The sequence below is a fragment of the Emydura macquarii genome, unplaced genomic scaffold (genome assembly GCF_026122565.2).
Source record: "Emydura macquarii macquarii isolate MOO-44397 ecotype Brisbane River unplaced genomic scaffold, CSIRO-AGI_Emac_v2 contig_2846, whole genome shotgun sequence".
Lineage (NCBI taxonomy): Eukaryota > Metazoa > Chordata > Testudines > Chelidae > Emydura > Emydura macquarii.
Genome location: NW_027132983.1, coordinates 2532976 through 2545929, shown reverse-complemented (window position 1 = coordinate 2545929; position 12954 = coordinate 2532976). Strand labels below are relative to the sequence as shown.

At 44.2% G+C, this 12954-nt stretch overlaps 1 protein-coding gene across 4 annotated transcripts in view; it reads left to right on the top strand.

Moving 5' to 3' along the window:
• Nucleotides 1–12954, top strand: part of SFMBT1 (Scm like with four mbt domains 1) — a 128619-nt gene that overhangs the window by 82533 nt on the left and 33132 nt on the right. For all 4 annotated transcript variants that reach the window (XM_067568099.1, XM_067568096.1, XM_067568097.1 and 1 more), the window contains exons 5-9: nt 1067–1307; nt 2587–2675; nt 3814–4060; nt 6436–6533; nt 12019–12120. In XM_067568099.1, the coding sequence (XP_067424200.1) occupies nt 1067–1307; nt 2587–2675; nt 3814–4060; nt 6436–6533; nt 12019–12120 (777 nt within the window). The remainder of the gene's footprint in view (nt 1–1066; nt 1308–2586; nt 2676–3813; nt 4061–6435; nt 6534–12018; nt 12121–12954) is intronic.

Here is a 12954-nt window from a genome sequence, read left to right as displayed (position 1 = left end):
TCAGATGTATACTGTAGTGGGGTAAAGCAGTTGCCATCTTCCGAACTAGTCAGGACTACTTCAACCACTGGAAGGGATTTGAGGATGCAGGAAGCATCCTGTACTGCATTCTCGTTTTGAGAGATGCTTCTGTATGGAAGACTGCAGTCAGACTTTTATCTTGGAAAGAAGTTAATGATAGTGCTAACAAGGTGAATATAAGATGAGGCTCCTCAGTTCTCTTGATGTTCCATAAACTGTGTATGTCAGTGTTAGGCTTTATGTGGAGATTACTGGAATGCAATGGTAAAATTTTTCCAAACCTCCAAGATATTCGAAGTAATAATGGGGTACAGTGACTGGTGTTAAGGACAGAAACAGAGAGCAAGTGCAGTTGAAGGGAAGCAAAACATGGAAAGAATAAGCTTTGGAACAAATGCAACAGTGGAGAAGCCATCTGTTTAGGGAAAGAACAGAACGGTATACTCACCAGGATTCAGAGGGAGCAGCCTCAGAAAAATCATTAAACCTGGAATTTGCTGTACAGCTGAGTCAGACCTGATTAGATAAATAAGCATCAGTCCATGGAGGAGAAGGAAGTGGTGGTTTCTGTATAAAGCGTTCATTTACACTTTCCATAAGAGGGCGTAGTCCAAAGAGGTTAAAGAAAATAGGATGGAAAGGTGCTATGTAGGGTAGTTCAGAATGTCACTAAGTTTTGAGGGATAATGACAATTTTATTCTTTCATGTCAGGGATCAAAGTATGTTGAAATGTTTTACTTTAAGCATCAACTGGCCTGAATGCCCAGTTGTGACTTACTGAACTCTTGGGTAAAGGATGATGTACTGCAATGAGCAAGTTTTATTTTAATTAATAAGACACCATTCAGAATGAGATAATGTTTAATTATTTAGATCATATATGTTCTGAGGAGGCAAACTGGCATTTTGGGAGGAGGCAGTTGTCTGAGCTGTGATAAGATACTGCTGCTGGCCAAATGTAAAAGGGTGTGCTTTGGCCCCCCTCCCCTTGCCTTAGTGTTTGTATAAGCTACTGAGTTGTGATTGTTTTTTACCTTTTTTCAGGTGGACACTAGTTTGCAGAATGGTTTTGCCCCTGGTATGAAGCTAGAGGTTGCTGTCAAGTCTGACCACAACACCTACTGGGTAGCCACCATCATCACTACCTGTGGGCAGTTGCTCCTATTACGCTATGATGGCTATGGGGAAGACCGCAAGGCAGACTTTTGGTGCGACATCATGACAGCTGACTTACACCCAGTTGGCTGGTGTGAGCAGAACAAGAAGATTCTCAAAGTGCCTGAAGGTAACAAATCCCTGTGGAAATGAGGGAGTGTGGAGTTTATATGCTTTGCCCTTTGTAATGGATGGCAAATAGGTCTATAACTGCTAGGAGAAGCAATTTGCATTTGCTATAAAACATCTCAAACTGTTCAGCTAATTTGACAGCCCACTTTGTCTCAAAAACTTCTATGTACTTGCAGTAATAATGGGTCCTTTTATCATCTGAGATGCACCAGTAGGTTGGACCCACAATTAATTTGCCTTTAAAACATAGATTTTTAGTACTCACTAACCATTGCCACCCAAATGCTTTGGTTCACTATTTTTTAGGCATTCGCCACTTTGTCACTGAGACACTTTTTTTTCATAAAACAGAATCTGTTCTTATGTAGAACCTACTCTGTAAATGACTGTGCCTTGTGCTCATTAGGTTCTATTATAGCAGTTTGAATAAACTTCATTCCCAAAGCTATGTTTATATCAGTGGCACTAATGTACAAAAAAACAAAAGAAAAAAAATACCAGTTTAATTTTGAGTGGCACAATTAGTGTTCTACACTCACCAACCTTACTGTCCCTCCTTATAAGAGACTATGTATGACCACTCCAGCATAGGCTTTGTCTACATAGAATGTCCTCCTCAACACACTTTTCTCTTCATTGCCACATATCCATTCAATTACCAGAGTCTGGAAAGAAAACAGCTTGAGGATGATCTTAAATATGAAAATGCTCTTGGAGTTGTGCTCTTGGTTTTCCCCTGGTGCCTCCCTGTGGATAGAATGTCTGGTAGAACATCCTCAAGAGGGGCTTGTGTTTGCTGCCTCGCATCATTTCTGGGTAACTGCTGAGACATGCTCCCCCCAACAGCACATCCCCATATTGGCTCCCTGTGAAACTTGTTTATCAAAGTGGTTGAAGCTCACATTTCAAGGCAGGTGAAACAGGGTTCTGTTGTTTAACAGAGTTCACTCACATGATTTTATTTAAAACTTCTGACCTGCCCACTTTCACCAGCTCTTGTCTGTTATCTGAAGGTAGTGTACTCTTGTATTGAAATGAATGAAAGTCCTGAGCTGACCTTGTCTATTGAAATAACACTAATGTGAAACCTTGCTTATCATTAAGTAATCTAGGGTAAAGTCACCCTCTGATGTACAAGGGTGTGGGCCTTCTTATTGATGTGCACATGACAAATGTACCCTCCTGAATGAAATGTCACAAGGGCATTCAAATACTTGTTACTTAAAGTAGCCTTTTGCTGGCCACAGAAGTAATCTCTCACCTTGTTTTTTGTTTAGGTATCAAGGATAAAATATCTGACCAGGAAGAATTCCTTCGACAGACACTAATAGGAGCATGCAGTGCTCCTGCTAATCTGCTAGAGGGTGTGAGTGTTTATTCATATAGACTGAATTAACTCACTTGAAATAATAGTGAGGATTCTTTTTTAGGGCTAGGACACTGTTAGCATCTTTAACCACAGTATATAAAGTAAAACCCTTTGTAATTGAATCATTTCTACATCTTTCTCAATTTTAAGTGCTATTGCTGTAAGTCGTTGAACTTCAGAAAAATATGTTCTGTCTTCCTTCTGGTATCTATGTAGCATTTGTGTTTGTCAAATGCTTTCCTGAACATGTTTGTAACTGCAGGTTCAGGTTCTCTTCCACTCATTAATTCCTGTCAGAGTAAAGCAGCTCCTCCCAAATTCCCTTAGTGCTCAGTCCTTTCTCTTAGCCTTTTCCTCCTTCAAAATAGTTTTGTGGAATCTCTTCCTTGTCTGCCCTTCAAAATGCCTCCTTCATGCCCCCAGTTAATCTTCTCTTTGTTATTAAATAGACCTTTCTTCTATTCCTGTTTTCTCCCTCCTTGACTTATGTACCTCTACTTTAAATGGGACAAATTCAGAACCTTTTAATTGTCACCCATTTCTCTGTAGCTAGATCTTCGGTTTGAATAAAATATAATCAAGAACAAAAACCTGGTCACCTCATTCAGTTTCTAATTTTAATCTGTGCCCCATACTGAGCAGTGTGATTACACTTTGGAAGACCATTTAATTGTTGTTTAATAGCCAACGTTTTAACATGGGCATCTTTGCTTTTCTGTCCTGTCCTCTTACGTATTAAAAAGATGCCTGCATTTTTTAAAGGGAGGGTTGTTACTCCATTTCAAGCCCTGAATGTACAACTGGCAAATGCCTGAAACAACAGATGAACAGCACACTGATCCCATGCCTTTGCATAAAATACATAATTTTATTACCTTGACAGCAGATACCGCAGGAGCTCTAATGCACGCAACTGTGGGCTAGTGAGTTCTGTAATCTCTCTTTGGTAAGGCTGTTATGCTTTTTAACTCCTGTATTCATGGCTCAGTTAGACAAGTAGTCCACAGCACGAAGGTGTTTCTAAGACACAGCATCAGTGACAGTGCAGTATCTACATAACTCAGTCTCTTCTGAACCAGTTGTGTGGATCACTTTCCTTATGTTCCTCTTCTGTTCTGTCCAATTTGGCCTGCAGCTTCACAAAGGGAAGAATCCCTTGGATCTCATTGCACCGGGCTCCAGACTGGAATGTCAACATTCCCAAGATTCCCTAGGAGCCTGGATTGTCAGGGTAGTGGAAAACGTTGGCGGGAGGCTCAAGCTGCGCTATGAAGGATTGATGGATTCTGACCAGTCTGATCAGTGGATGTTCTACTTGAATCCTTTTCTTCATCAAGTGGGCTGGGCAACTCAACAAGGATATGACCTCCAACCTCCAGCAGGTACAAAGTAACATTTTAAATTTATTGTCAGTAGAGCTGGTGATCATGAGCTTATGAATGGAGTTTCCTTTTCTGTACTCTAAATCTGGGTTCCATATCCATGCAGGTGCACACCACAAGACTAACGTACATTCTATTTCAGTAAAGCATGAATGAATGTTTCAGTAAACAGTATGACATAGGTTACACCCCCTTGTTCTTATGTTCCTAACTGCTTTTGCCTGTCACCGCCTTAGCCTGCTGGTAGAAGGCATTGAATGTGGGGGAAGGATAGTCTCTTGACATTTATTTTAGTGGCCGTGGGTTCTAGTTGGAGGAATATAATCCTTGTAACAAGTTACACTAATGCAATGCTATATTTCGTCTCTCAAGAGGCTGTATGGAATCCCAGGGCTCTGCACAAAGGTCCCCATTTCTCGCTCCGTAACAGCACGCTGCTATTAGCTATTACAGCACGCTGCTATTAGCTATTACAGCACGCTGCTAGAAATTTCCCAGTCCACTGCCACGCCCGCATGAGCTCCATCTGAAGTGGGGGTACAACAGTGCATAGTAGGTTTCCTGGAAAGTTAGTACACCTTAAGGAAAAAGGGGCTGAACAATGCATGTAGTGTTCTGTGCAAGTGTCTGTCAATGTGACTGGCTCATCCTGAAATTCAGGGAAATGGAGATGGTGCCGCTCCCACTCAGCATAAGCACCTCCTCCATCAACAAAACCACACAAGATGGACTATTATAATACATATTCTAAAAGAAGAGATAATCACACTGATCATGGGTATTGATTATCTAGGTGTCCAGTATAATTGGGGGCCACAGATCAGGCAGTAATTATCTAAACAGCTTCCAAAGATGCTGTTTTGCCAAGTACCTTTTCTCCTTAGAGGGGTTTGGGTATGTTTCTCCCAAAGGGGTACTGTTCCTGGTAAAAACAACGAGAGTCCTTTAGCACCTTAAAGACTAACAAATTTCTGTGGCCATAAGCTTTCGTGGGCTGCAACCCACTTGGTCAGATGCATGATGAAGTGGGTTGCAGCCCACAAAAGCTTATGGCCACAGAAATTTGTTAGTCTTTAAGGTGCTACAGGACTCTTGTTGTTTTTGCTGTATACAGACTAACATAACTATCCCTTTGGAACTTGTGTTCCTGGAAGTTACATTTTGTGTGTGCTGTAGCTTGCTTTACAATTGTTGGGAGTGACCAATCACAATACTGTTTTGAAAGCATATCCTTCCTCTACTTAGGAAATTATCTCCTGAATCGCAGTAGCCCTTGTTTTTGGTCATTGGCTCAAAATGCAGACACACTTCTGGTATGAACTAAAAAGTGTTGGGCTTTTCTCTTAAACCCTTATCTAGAAAGGCAGATGAGAATTTACTTCAGAAACACCAGGTGCCTAGGCCGTGATGGGCCTCTACGTTAATTTCTAACTCTTAAGCAACGCACGTTCATTTATTAAAGCATGAGAAATCAGTTTTTTAGAAGTCACAATGGTTTTTTGCTAGCACTTAGAGGAATTTGACAAGTGACCATGTTTAGAGGCCCAACTCCATCTTCCACTGATGTCAATGAGTATTTCCCTTGTCAATAATTGGATCAAGCCCCAAACCAAGAGGATTTGGAGTCACACTGAAAAGTTAATATTCTGTTTGTTTCACCTGCACCACTATATTGATGGAAAATGAACAAAATTCTGTGCCATCAATCTTTTTAAAGATTGGAGTAGTGCAATTTTTAAACACTGGCATGGGGACTATCATCTTAATCTAATTTTGGGCTGCGTCCTCGATATTCTGTGAGAGAAGCCTTTGGCATCCACAGTGTCCAATTCCAGGAATCATTTAATAAATCTTAGTGGGAACCCACATTATCTCACACCATTGGAGGTTGTGGCAATGTGCAATGGGGTATACCAAGGGAAATAGCCCCATGTAAGTGTTCTGTACTCTGCAATACTTCATTGCTTGCTGCCTGTTTAACCTGCAGCCATGAAAATAGAGGAAATGACCAGCAATACATCTCATTTCATTAGTAAACTCAGTACTGTAAATTGTTTTTATTACACTGTAGCTGTGATCAGTATGACCATAGGTTCTCTATCAAATTAAAGATGTTGAAGCATATAGTTTACAAAATGGAACTTGATTTTACGTAGTCCCTCTTCATACACAAAGTATCCTAAAGCTATACTGTAGTTCAGTAAAGTTGAGTTCTTAGCCGGAGCTCTGAGGTAAAGTAATACGGTTTCTTAATGGATGCTCTTCTGAGCACATAATGGGTCAAAAAATAAAACTAATTTAGCATCACCCCCTTCATTTTCTGGGGGGAGATGAGAACTCTGCTCATTCACTGTGCTACCGTTTTTTTGCTGAAGCTATCAGGTCCCTGAAGAGTGAGGCAGAATGGCAGGACATCCTTACAAAGTTGAAGGAGGAAGAAGAAAGGACCTCAGTTCCCACTGATCTCTTTAAGGTAAAATATCCAGTGCACAGAATTTGATGAAGCAAGGCTTCAGATAGTGTAGTGAGGACTGGTGTCTTTCTGTCCTAGCTCTCAGAATTAACCTAGGAGAGCAAGCCATTGGAGCAAGTTGAATGAGAACTTGCTGCTGTGAACTACAACGTATCGTGTCAGGGGTGCATTGAGTAGTGTTGCCATTTGATGCAGGTTCTGCTTTTCCCGTTCAAATGGCAAGAAATTTGTGAACAAATGTAGGTCTCGTTTAGTGCTGAGGATTAGAAAAATATTTTAACTGACTTGTTTGGCCTCTGGCCACATTCTGCTGCAAGGTCAAGGCACAATTTGAGAAGCTCCAGGGGGAAATCTCTTGGGGCCTGTCACAGGGTAGCCCACATGGAGCATCTCTCTGAGGCAGGCCATGGCAAAAGTGCGCCTGCCTCAGTTTCCCCGCTCAGGCAACCCAAAGACTCCACTCCAGTTTCTCTTTCTTCAAAAATGTCCTTCCTTCGGGCTAGTTTATTATCAAAATTATAGTGCAAATCAGTCCTTAACAAAAGTCCCAACATAGTCCCTTTATTACCTTTGTGCATATAGTCCTTAAAATCCTATGACGACACCCCCACATACCATATGCCAGCATCTTCCACCACCCTTAGGCTCCTTGTCGGTCCTCTTATGCCTCTGTGCCAAGACAGCCACACCAGCCCTTCCAAATAGAATGCAACCCTGCTCTTCTCATCAGGAATCCCCCCACAGCCTCTGTCCTGGGAGATTATCTTTGCCAGGGAAGCATCCCTCACTCCCTGTGGTCCTCTCACTTACTTACCCATGCTTCCAGCTCTCCAGCCTTGGAGATGGCAGCAGGTAAGCTCCTCTGCTGTTCTCCTACCTTCAGCCCTCTCCAACCCTTGGTTCTGGCTGTCCAGCTAAGGAGTCAGCACATAACTCCCTCCACTGCCCTCTCACTTTCATCCCTCGCCAGCCCTATGGCCCTAGCTCTGTGGCTTGGAGACACCAGCCAGCAAATCCCTCGTGCTGCTCTCCTGCCTATAGCCTTCTCCCAGGGACCAACTACAGCTTCCTTCCAGGGCCTTCCACAATCCCTTGGTCTCTGGCAAATCTCACCTGCCTCTCTTGAGTGACTCAGAGTCTCTTTCCCCTCTGATTCTCCTTGATTCTGTATAGTCCCAGTTCTTTGAGTGCTGGTCCCTATGTGGATTCCATACATGAATGCGCATGTGTGCCTTATGCCAGAGCAGGAAATGTTTGAGGTGGTATCAGTCAGCCCGCGTGCACGTGGTCAAAGCACGATGTAATGTGTCCGAGGTAATATACGCTGCGTGGTCGACATCCCTCAGTTCCCTCTTACCATTACATGGCCAGAGTCGGAACCCTTTTTCCTCCTTGTTCTTTGAACTATGTAACACTTTTTTTGTCTGAATAAAACTGTTCTTATAACTTACTCTATATAGTTCTCTTTGTAGTTGATAGCTAACTATGAACTACTATTTTCCATTACTTTACCTTCCACAGGGTGTCCCACCATTGCGGGGGACTGTGCTTGGACAAGCCAATTTAAAAAACTGTGCTTCATGCCCACACTCCTTCCCAGTGAGTGACGAGCATCACCATTGCCTTTATTGCCTCGGAGTAGCCCATGTTGTTGCCCGCTGCTGCATCTGCCGCTCCTTTCCACCGTAGACCTGTGAGGCTTGAGAGATTAGGCTTTGTAATCACTTCATGGCAATGTGCCCCTCCAGAGCGCCCAGCCTCCCCATAGGTGACAGTCTTTCCAACTGCAGCGGCACCAGCGGTATCAGTGGCACAGACTAAGCCCCACCGTGCTGATAAGAAGCACAGCCATGAGCAATGGGGAGCCGCTTCTAAATGCAGTGTTACTTCGCCAAGGCATGCCGACTCAGGTGAGAAGTCGCATGTTGATCTGGTGGCTCCCCCTCCCAAGAAGCCTAAGACTGAGCATAAGGGCAAGCATCACAAAGAAACAATTGGCAGTCTTCAGCTTTGGTTGCTAAACTACCCCCCTCGCTCTCAGCTCCGTCCACGTTGCTGGGACCATCTGCTATGCCTTCCTGCTCATACCACTCCTCCCCCAGGTTCTCCGCAAGGTGGGGCAAGATCAAGCAGTCCTCATGCTCATAGCTCCATTTTGGCCTTGCCAATAACTGGTTTTCCACCTTCTTCACCTCTCCACTTGCCCTCCAATCTGCCTCCCCTCTCTCCTGAATCTTCTCACACAGCGCATGGTCAACTCCAACAGCCCAACGCAGCCCCTCTTCATTTCACAGTTTGGTATTTGGATGGGGCTCACAACTAGACAACATGTACCCCACACCGGTGTGCACAACATCCACTCACAGAGCAGACTCTTGGCTACCAGGGCATGCTACCAAGCCAAATGGAGATTCTGCACTATATGGACATCCCACCATCAACACCACCTGGACTCCGTTTCCATACCTATGGTCCTCGACTACCTTCTTCCTCTTTAACACTCAGGCCTTGCCCACTCCTCCATTTGAGTCCATCTAGCAGCACTCAGTGCCTTCCTCCCACCTATGGATGGTTTCTCTGTCTTTAGCTGCCCAACCACTGCTCAGTTCTTGCGTGGTCTCCTTAACACCTTCCCTTCTGTCTGAAAACCCACCCCTCCTTGGGACCTTAACCTCATCCTTTCAGACCATCTTTCAAGCACCTGACCACTTGTTCCCTCACCCACCTCGCTAACAGAAAAATTACCTTCATTGAGATCACTTCTGTTCTATGGGTTAATAAGCTGGCAGCCATGATGACTGACCTGCCCTTTACCATGTTCCACAGACACAAGGTCCCCTGTGACTCCATCCCAAGTTTCTTCCTAAGGTGGCCTCTTCGTTTAATCTCAGTAAAGTCATTCACATCCCCACCTTCTACCCGAAACCATGCACCTCTCCCAGAGAGAGATCGTTACATTCCCTTGATGTTCGTCAGGCACTAACCTTTTACCTCTAACTAACCCACACTTTCAGAACTCGCCCATACTCTATCACTATCGCAGAACACTGCCAAGGCCATGCTCTTTTAGAATCATAGAATATCACAGCTGGAAGGGACCTCAGGAGGTCATCTAGTCCAACCCCCTGCTCAAAGCAGGACTAACCTCAGCTATATCATCCCAGCCAGGGCTTTGTCAAGTCTCAGCTTAAAAACCTCTATAGATGGAGACTCCACCACCTCCCTAGGTAACCCATTCCAGTGCTTCACCACCCTCCTAGTGAAAAACTTTTTCCTAATGTCCAACCTAGATCTCCCCCACTGCAACTTGAAACCGTTGCTCCTTGTTCTGTCATCTGCCACCACCAAGAACAGCCTAGCCCCATCCTCCCTGGAACCCCCTTTCAGGTAGTTAAAGGCCGCTATCAAATCCCCCCTCATTCTTCTCTTTTGCAGACTAAACAAGCCCAGTTTCCTTAGCCTCTCCTCATAAGTCTTGTGCTCCAGCCCCCTGATCATTTTTGTTACCCTCCGCTGTACTCTCTCCAACTTCTCCACATCCTTTTTGTAGTGGGGGGGGGCCCAAAACTGGACACAGTACTCCAAATGCGGCCTCACCAATGCCGAATAGAGGGGAATAATCACTTCCCGTGACCTGCTGGCAAAGCTCCTCCTAATGCAGCTCAATATGCTATTAGCCTTCTTAACAACCAGGGCACGCTGCTGACTCATATCCAGCTTTTTATCCACTGTTACCCCCAGGTCCTTTTCTACAGAACTGCTGCCTAGCTCGTCGGTCCCCAGTCTATAGCTGTGCGTGGGATTCTTCCTTCCTAAGTGGAGGACTCTGCGCTTTTCTTTGTTGAACCTCATTAGATTTTTTTGGCCCAATCCTCCAGTTCGTTTAGGTCCTTCTGTATCCTATCCCTACCTTCCAGCGTATCTACCACTCCCCCCAGCTTAGTGTCGTCCGCAAACTTGCTGAGGGTGCAATCTACCCCATCTTCCAGATCATTAATGAAGATGTTGAACAAAACCAGCTCCAGGACCGACCCCTGGGGCACTCCGCTTGTGACTGGCTGCCAGCTAGACATGGAGCCATTGATCACTACTCGTTGAGCCCTATGCTCTAGCCAGTTCTCTATCCATTTTATAGTCCATTCATCCAACCCATACTCCTTTAACTTGCTGATAAGAATACTGTGGGAGACAGTATCAAAAGCTTTGCTAAAGTCAAGGTATATCACATCTACCGCCTTCCCTACATCCACAGAGCCAGTCACCTCATCATAGAAAGCAATCAGGTTGGTCAGGCATGACTTTCCCTTGGTGAATCCGTGTTGACTGTTCCTGATCACCTTCCTCTCTTCCAAGTGCCTTAAAATGGATTCCTTAAGGACCTGCTCCATGATTTTTCCAGGGATTGAAGTGAGGCTGACCGGTCTGTAGTTCCCTGGATCCTCTTTCCTCCCTTTTTTGAAGATGGGAACTATATTTGCTTTTTTTCTCTTAACGCATCTCCAAGTGGATCTCCTGATGCATCGCAGAGTGTTGCTCATTCTCCTGAGTCTCTCTGCTGTCTGGCATAACTGCACACTCCACATAGGCTCAAGCCACCACATCCACCCTTCTCACGGATGTTCTGTGGCAAGACATTTGCAGGGCGGCCATGTGGTCCTTCATCCACGCTTTTACTACTCACTAAGCCATCGCAGCAGTGGCAGTTCACCGCGCAGTTCTACAAACTCTCACTTCTACTGAGCCCTTGCTCCCACCTCCACACTGCATACTCCTCGCTATTCTACTGTTGTATGGAATCCACATAGGGACCAGCACTCGAAGAAGGAAATGGAGATTGCTTACTGTAATTGGAGATTCTTCAAGATGTGTGGTCCCTATCTGGATTCCAATCCCACCTTCCATCCCCTCTGCTACAGGCTCTATGCCTGTTGGCAAGAGGGACCTCAAGGGACGTTGACCTGCTCAGCATCTTAAGATCTCAAATGCACCACATGGTCAACATATGACTCACAGGTGGACCGAAAGATACTACTTCAAACAGTTCTGGCTCTGGTGCATGGCGCACATGTGCACCCCTGTATGGAATCCGGATAGGGACCATACATCTTGGAGAATCTCCAGTTACGGTAAGTACCTTCCATTTGCTGCCTCACCCTCTTAATTGGCCAAATGGGAGCGCCTATTCTGGCACTGGACCTACTTCATTTACAGAACCTGGCCACCCTGTGACAGGGCCCACCCCTGCTCTCCTTGATATCAGTGGAATAACTCACCACTTCAGTGGAAGGACAATTGCCTCTATTTTCATTATACAATTCTTGCTGGTATTCAGTCACTTGTGCCCAACTCACTATTTACTGGAACAAGGCAGGATGAGCTTAAAAAAAAGTCTTAAGTAACTCCTACATGCTTCAAGGTAGAAAGTTGTCAGGTGCTTTCCATTAAGAAATATGGTTAATCCATGCTTTAATCTTGTGGTTTTCAGGATAAGCCTGTGATTGGAGTGCATTCATTCACTGCAAGCATGAAACTAGAGGCTGTGGATCCAGTAGCTCCTTTTGTCCTCTCTCCAGCTACAGTTGTTAAGGTACCAGGATTTGTTTTGAATTCTCCCAGCTATGGCTGAAGCTCAGTTACCATTTTTGTTCTTCACTTGTTGGTTGATGAAAATTCCCTGCATGCTTTCTAAAATATTATAATAGAATTTAAGTTGAAGACTTTGCATAAAACGTGTGTGGGTCAGATGCCCAATGACTTTATCACCAGGGTGAAGACTTCTGGTTTGAAAACTGGTGCAATGAGAATCACTGCTTAAAAGAGCCAAAATGATCAAATCTGGGTGCCTAAACTCTGACTATTACATTCCTACTTGGGCATGCAATTCAGAATAGCCCGATCTTTACACAGTGCTAAACCCTTGTAGCTGCTATTAACTTCAGTGGAATTTGAGGATATGTAAGATTTTCAAAAGATGCCAGGTATGGATTTGAGACTCCCGAGTTGGACAGCTTTTACCAACACCTCAGAGGTTCCAAAAGAGACTGTACATCCACAGATCATACAACATATTTAATCATCTTTTACATATTTTCAGACCAATATATTGTGTTCTTTCATTTTTTTCTCTAGAATGAACGTTCTTTGAACCTATGCTCCTAAATCACGTCCTATGTTTCAGACGTTTTCTTTTTCTCTCCTGTGAACTCTTATCAGACTCTTTTAAATATGTGATACTAATGTAATACTCTGAGGTACAGCCAGTTCTGAATGCAGCAGAATCATTGTCACTTTATTTTATATGACATTCCAAGTAAAAAGCCCAATATGGCATTTGTGTGTACGTTTGTGGCAGCACTGCATAGCTGACCTATCCTGTTTAGCATCCATTATATCATTTTCTGTGGCTCTGGTTCCTAACCAT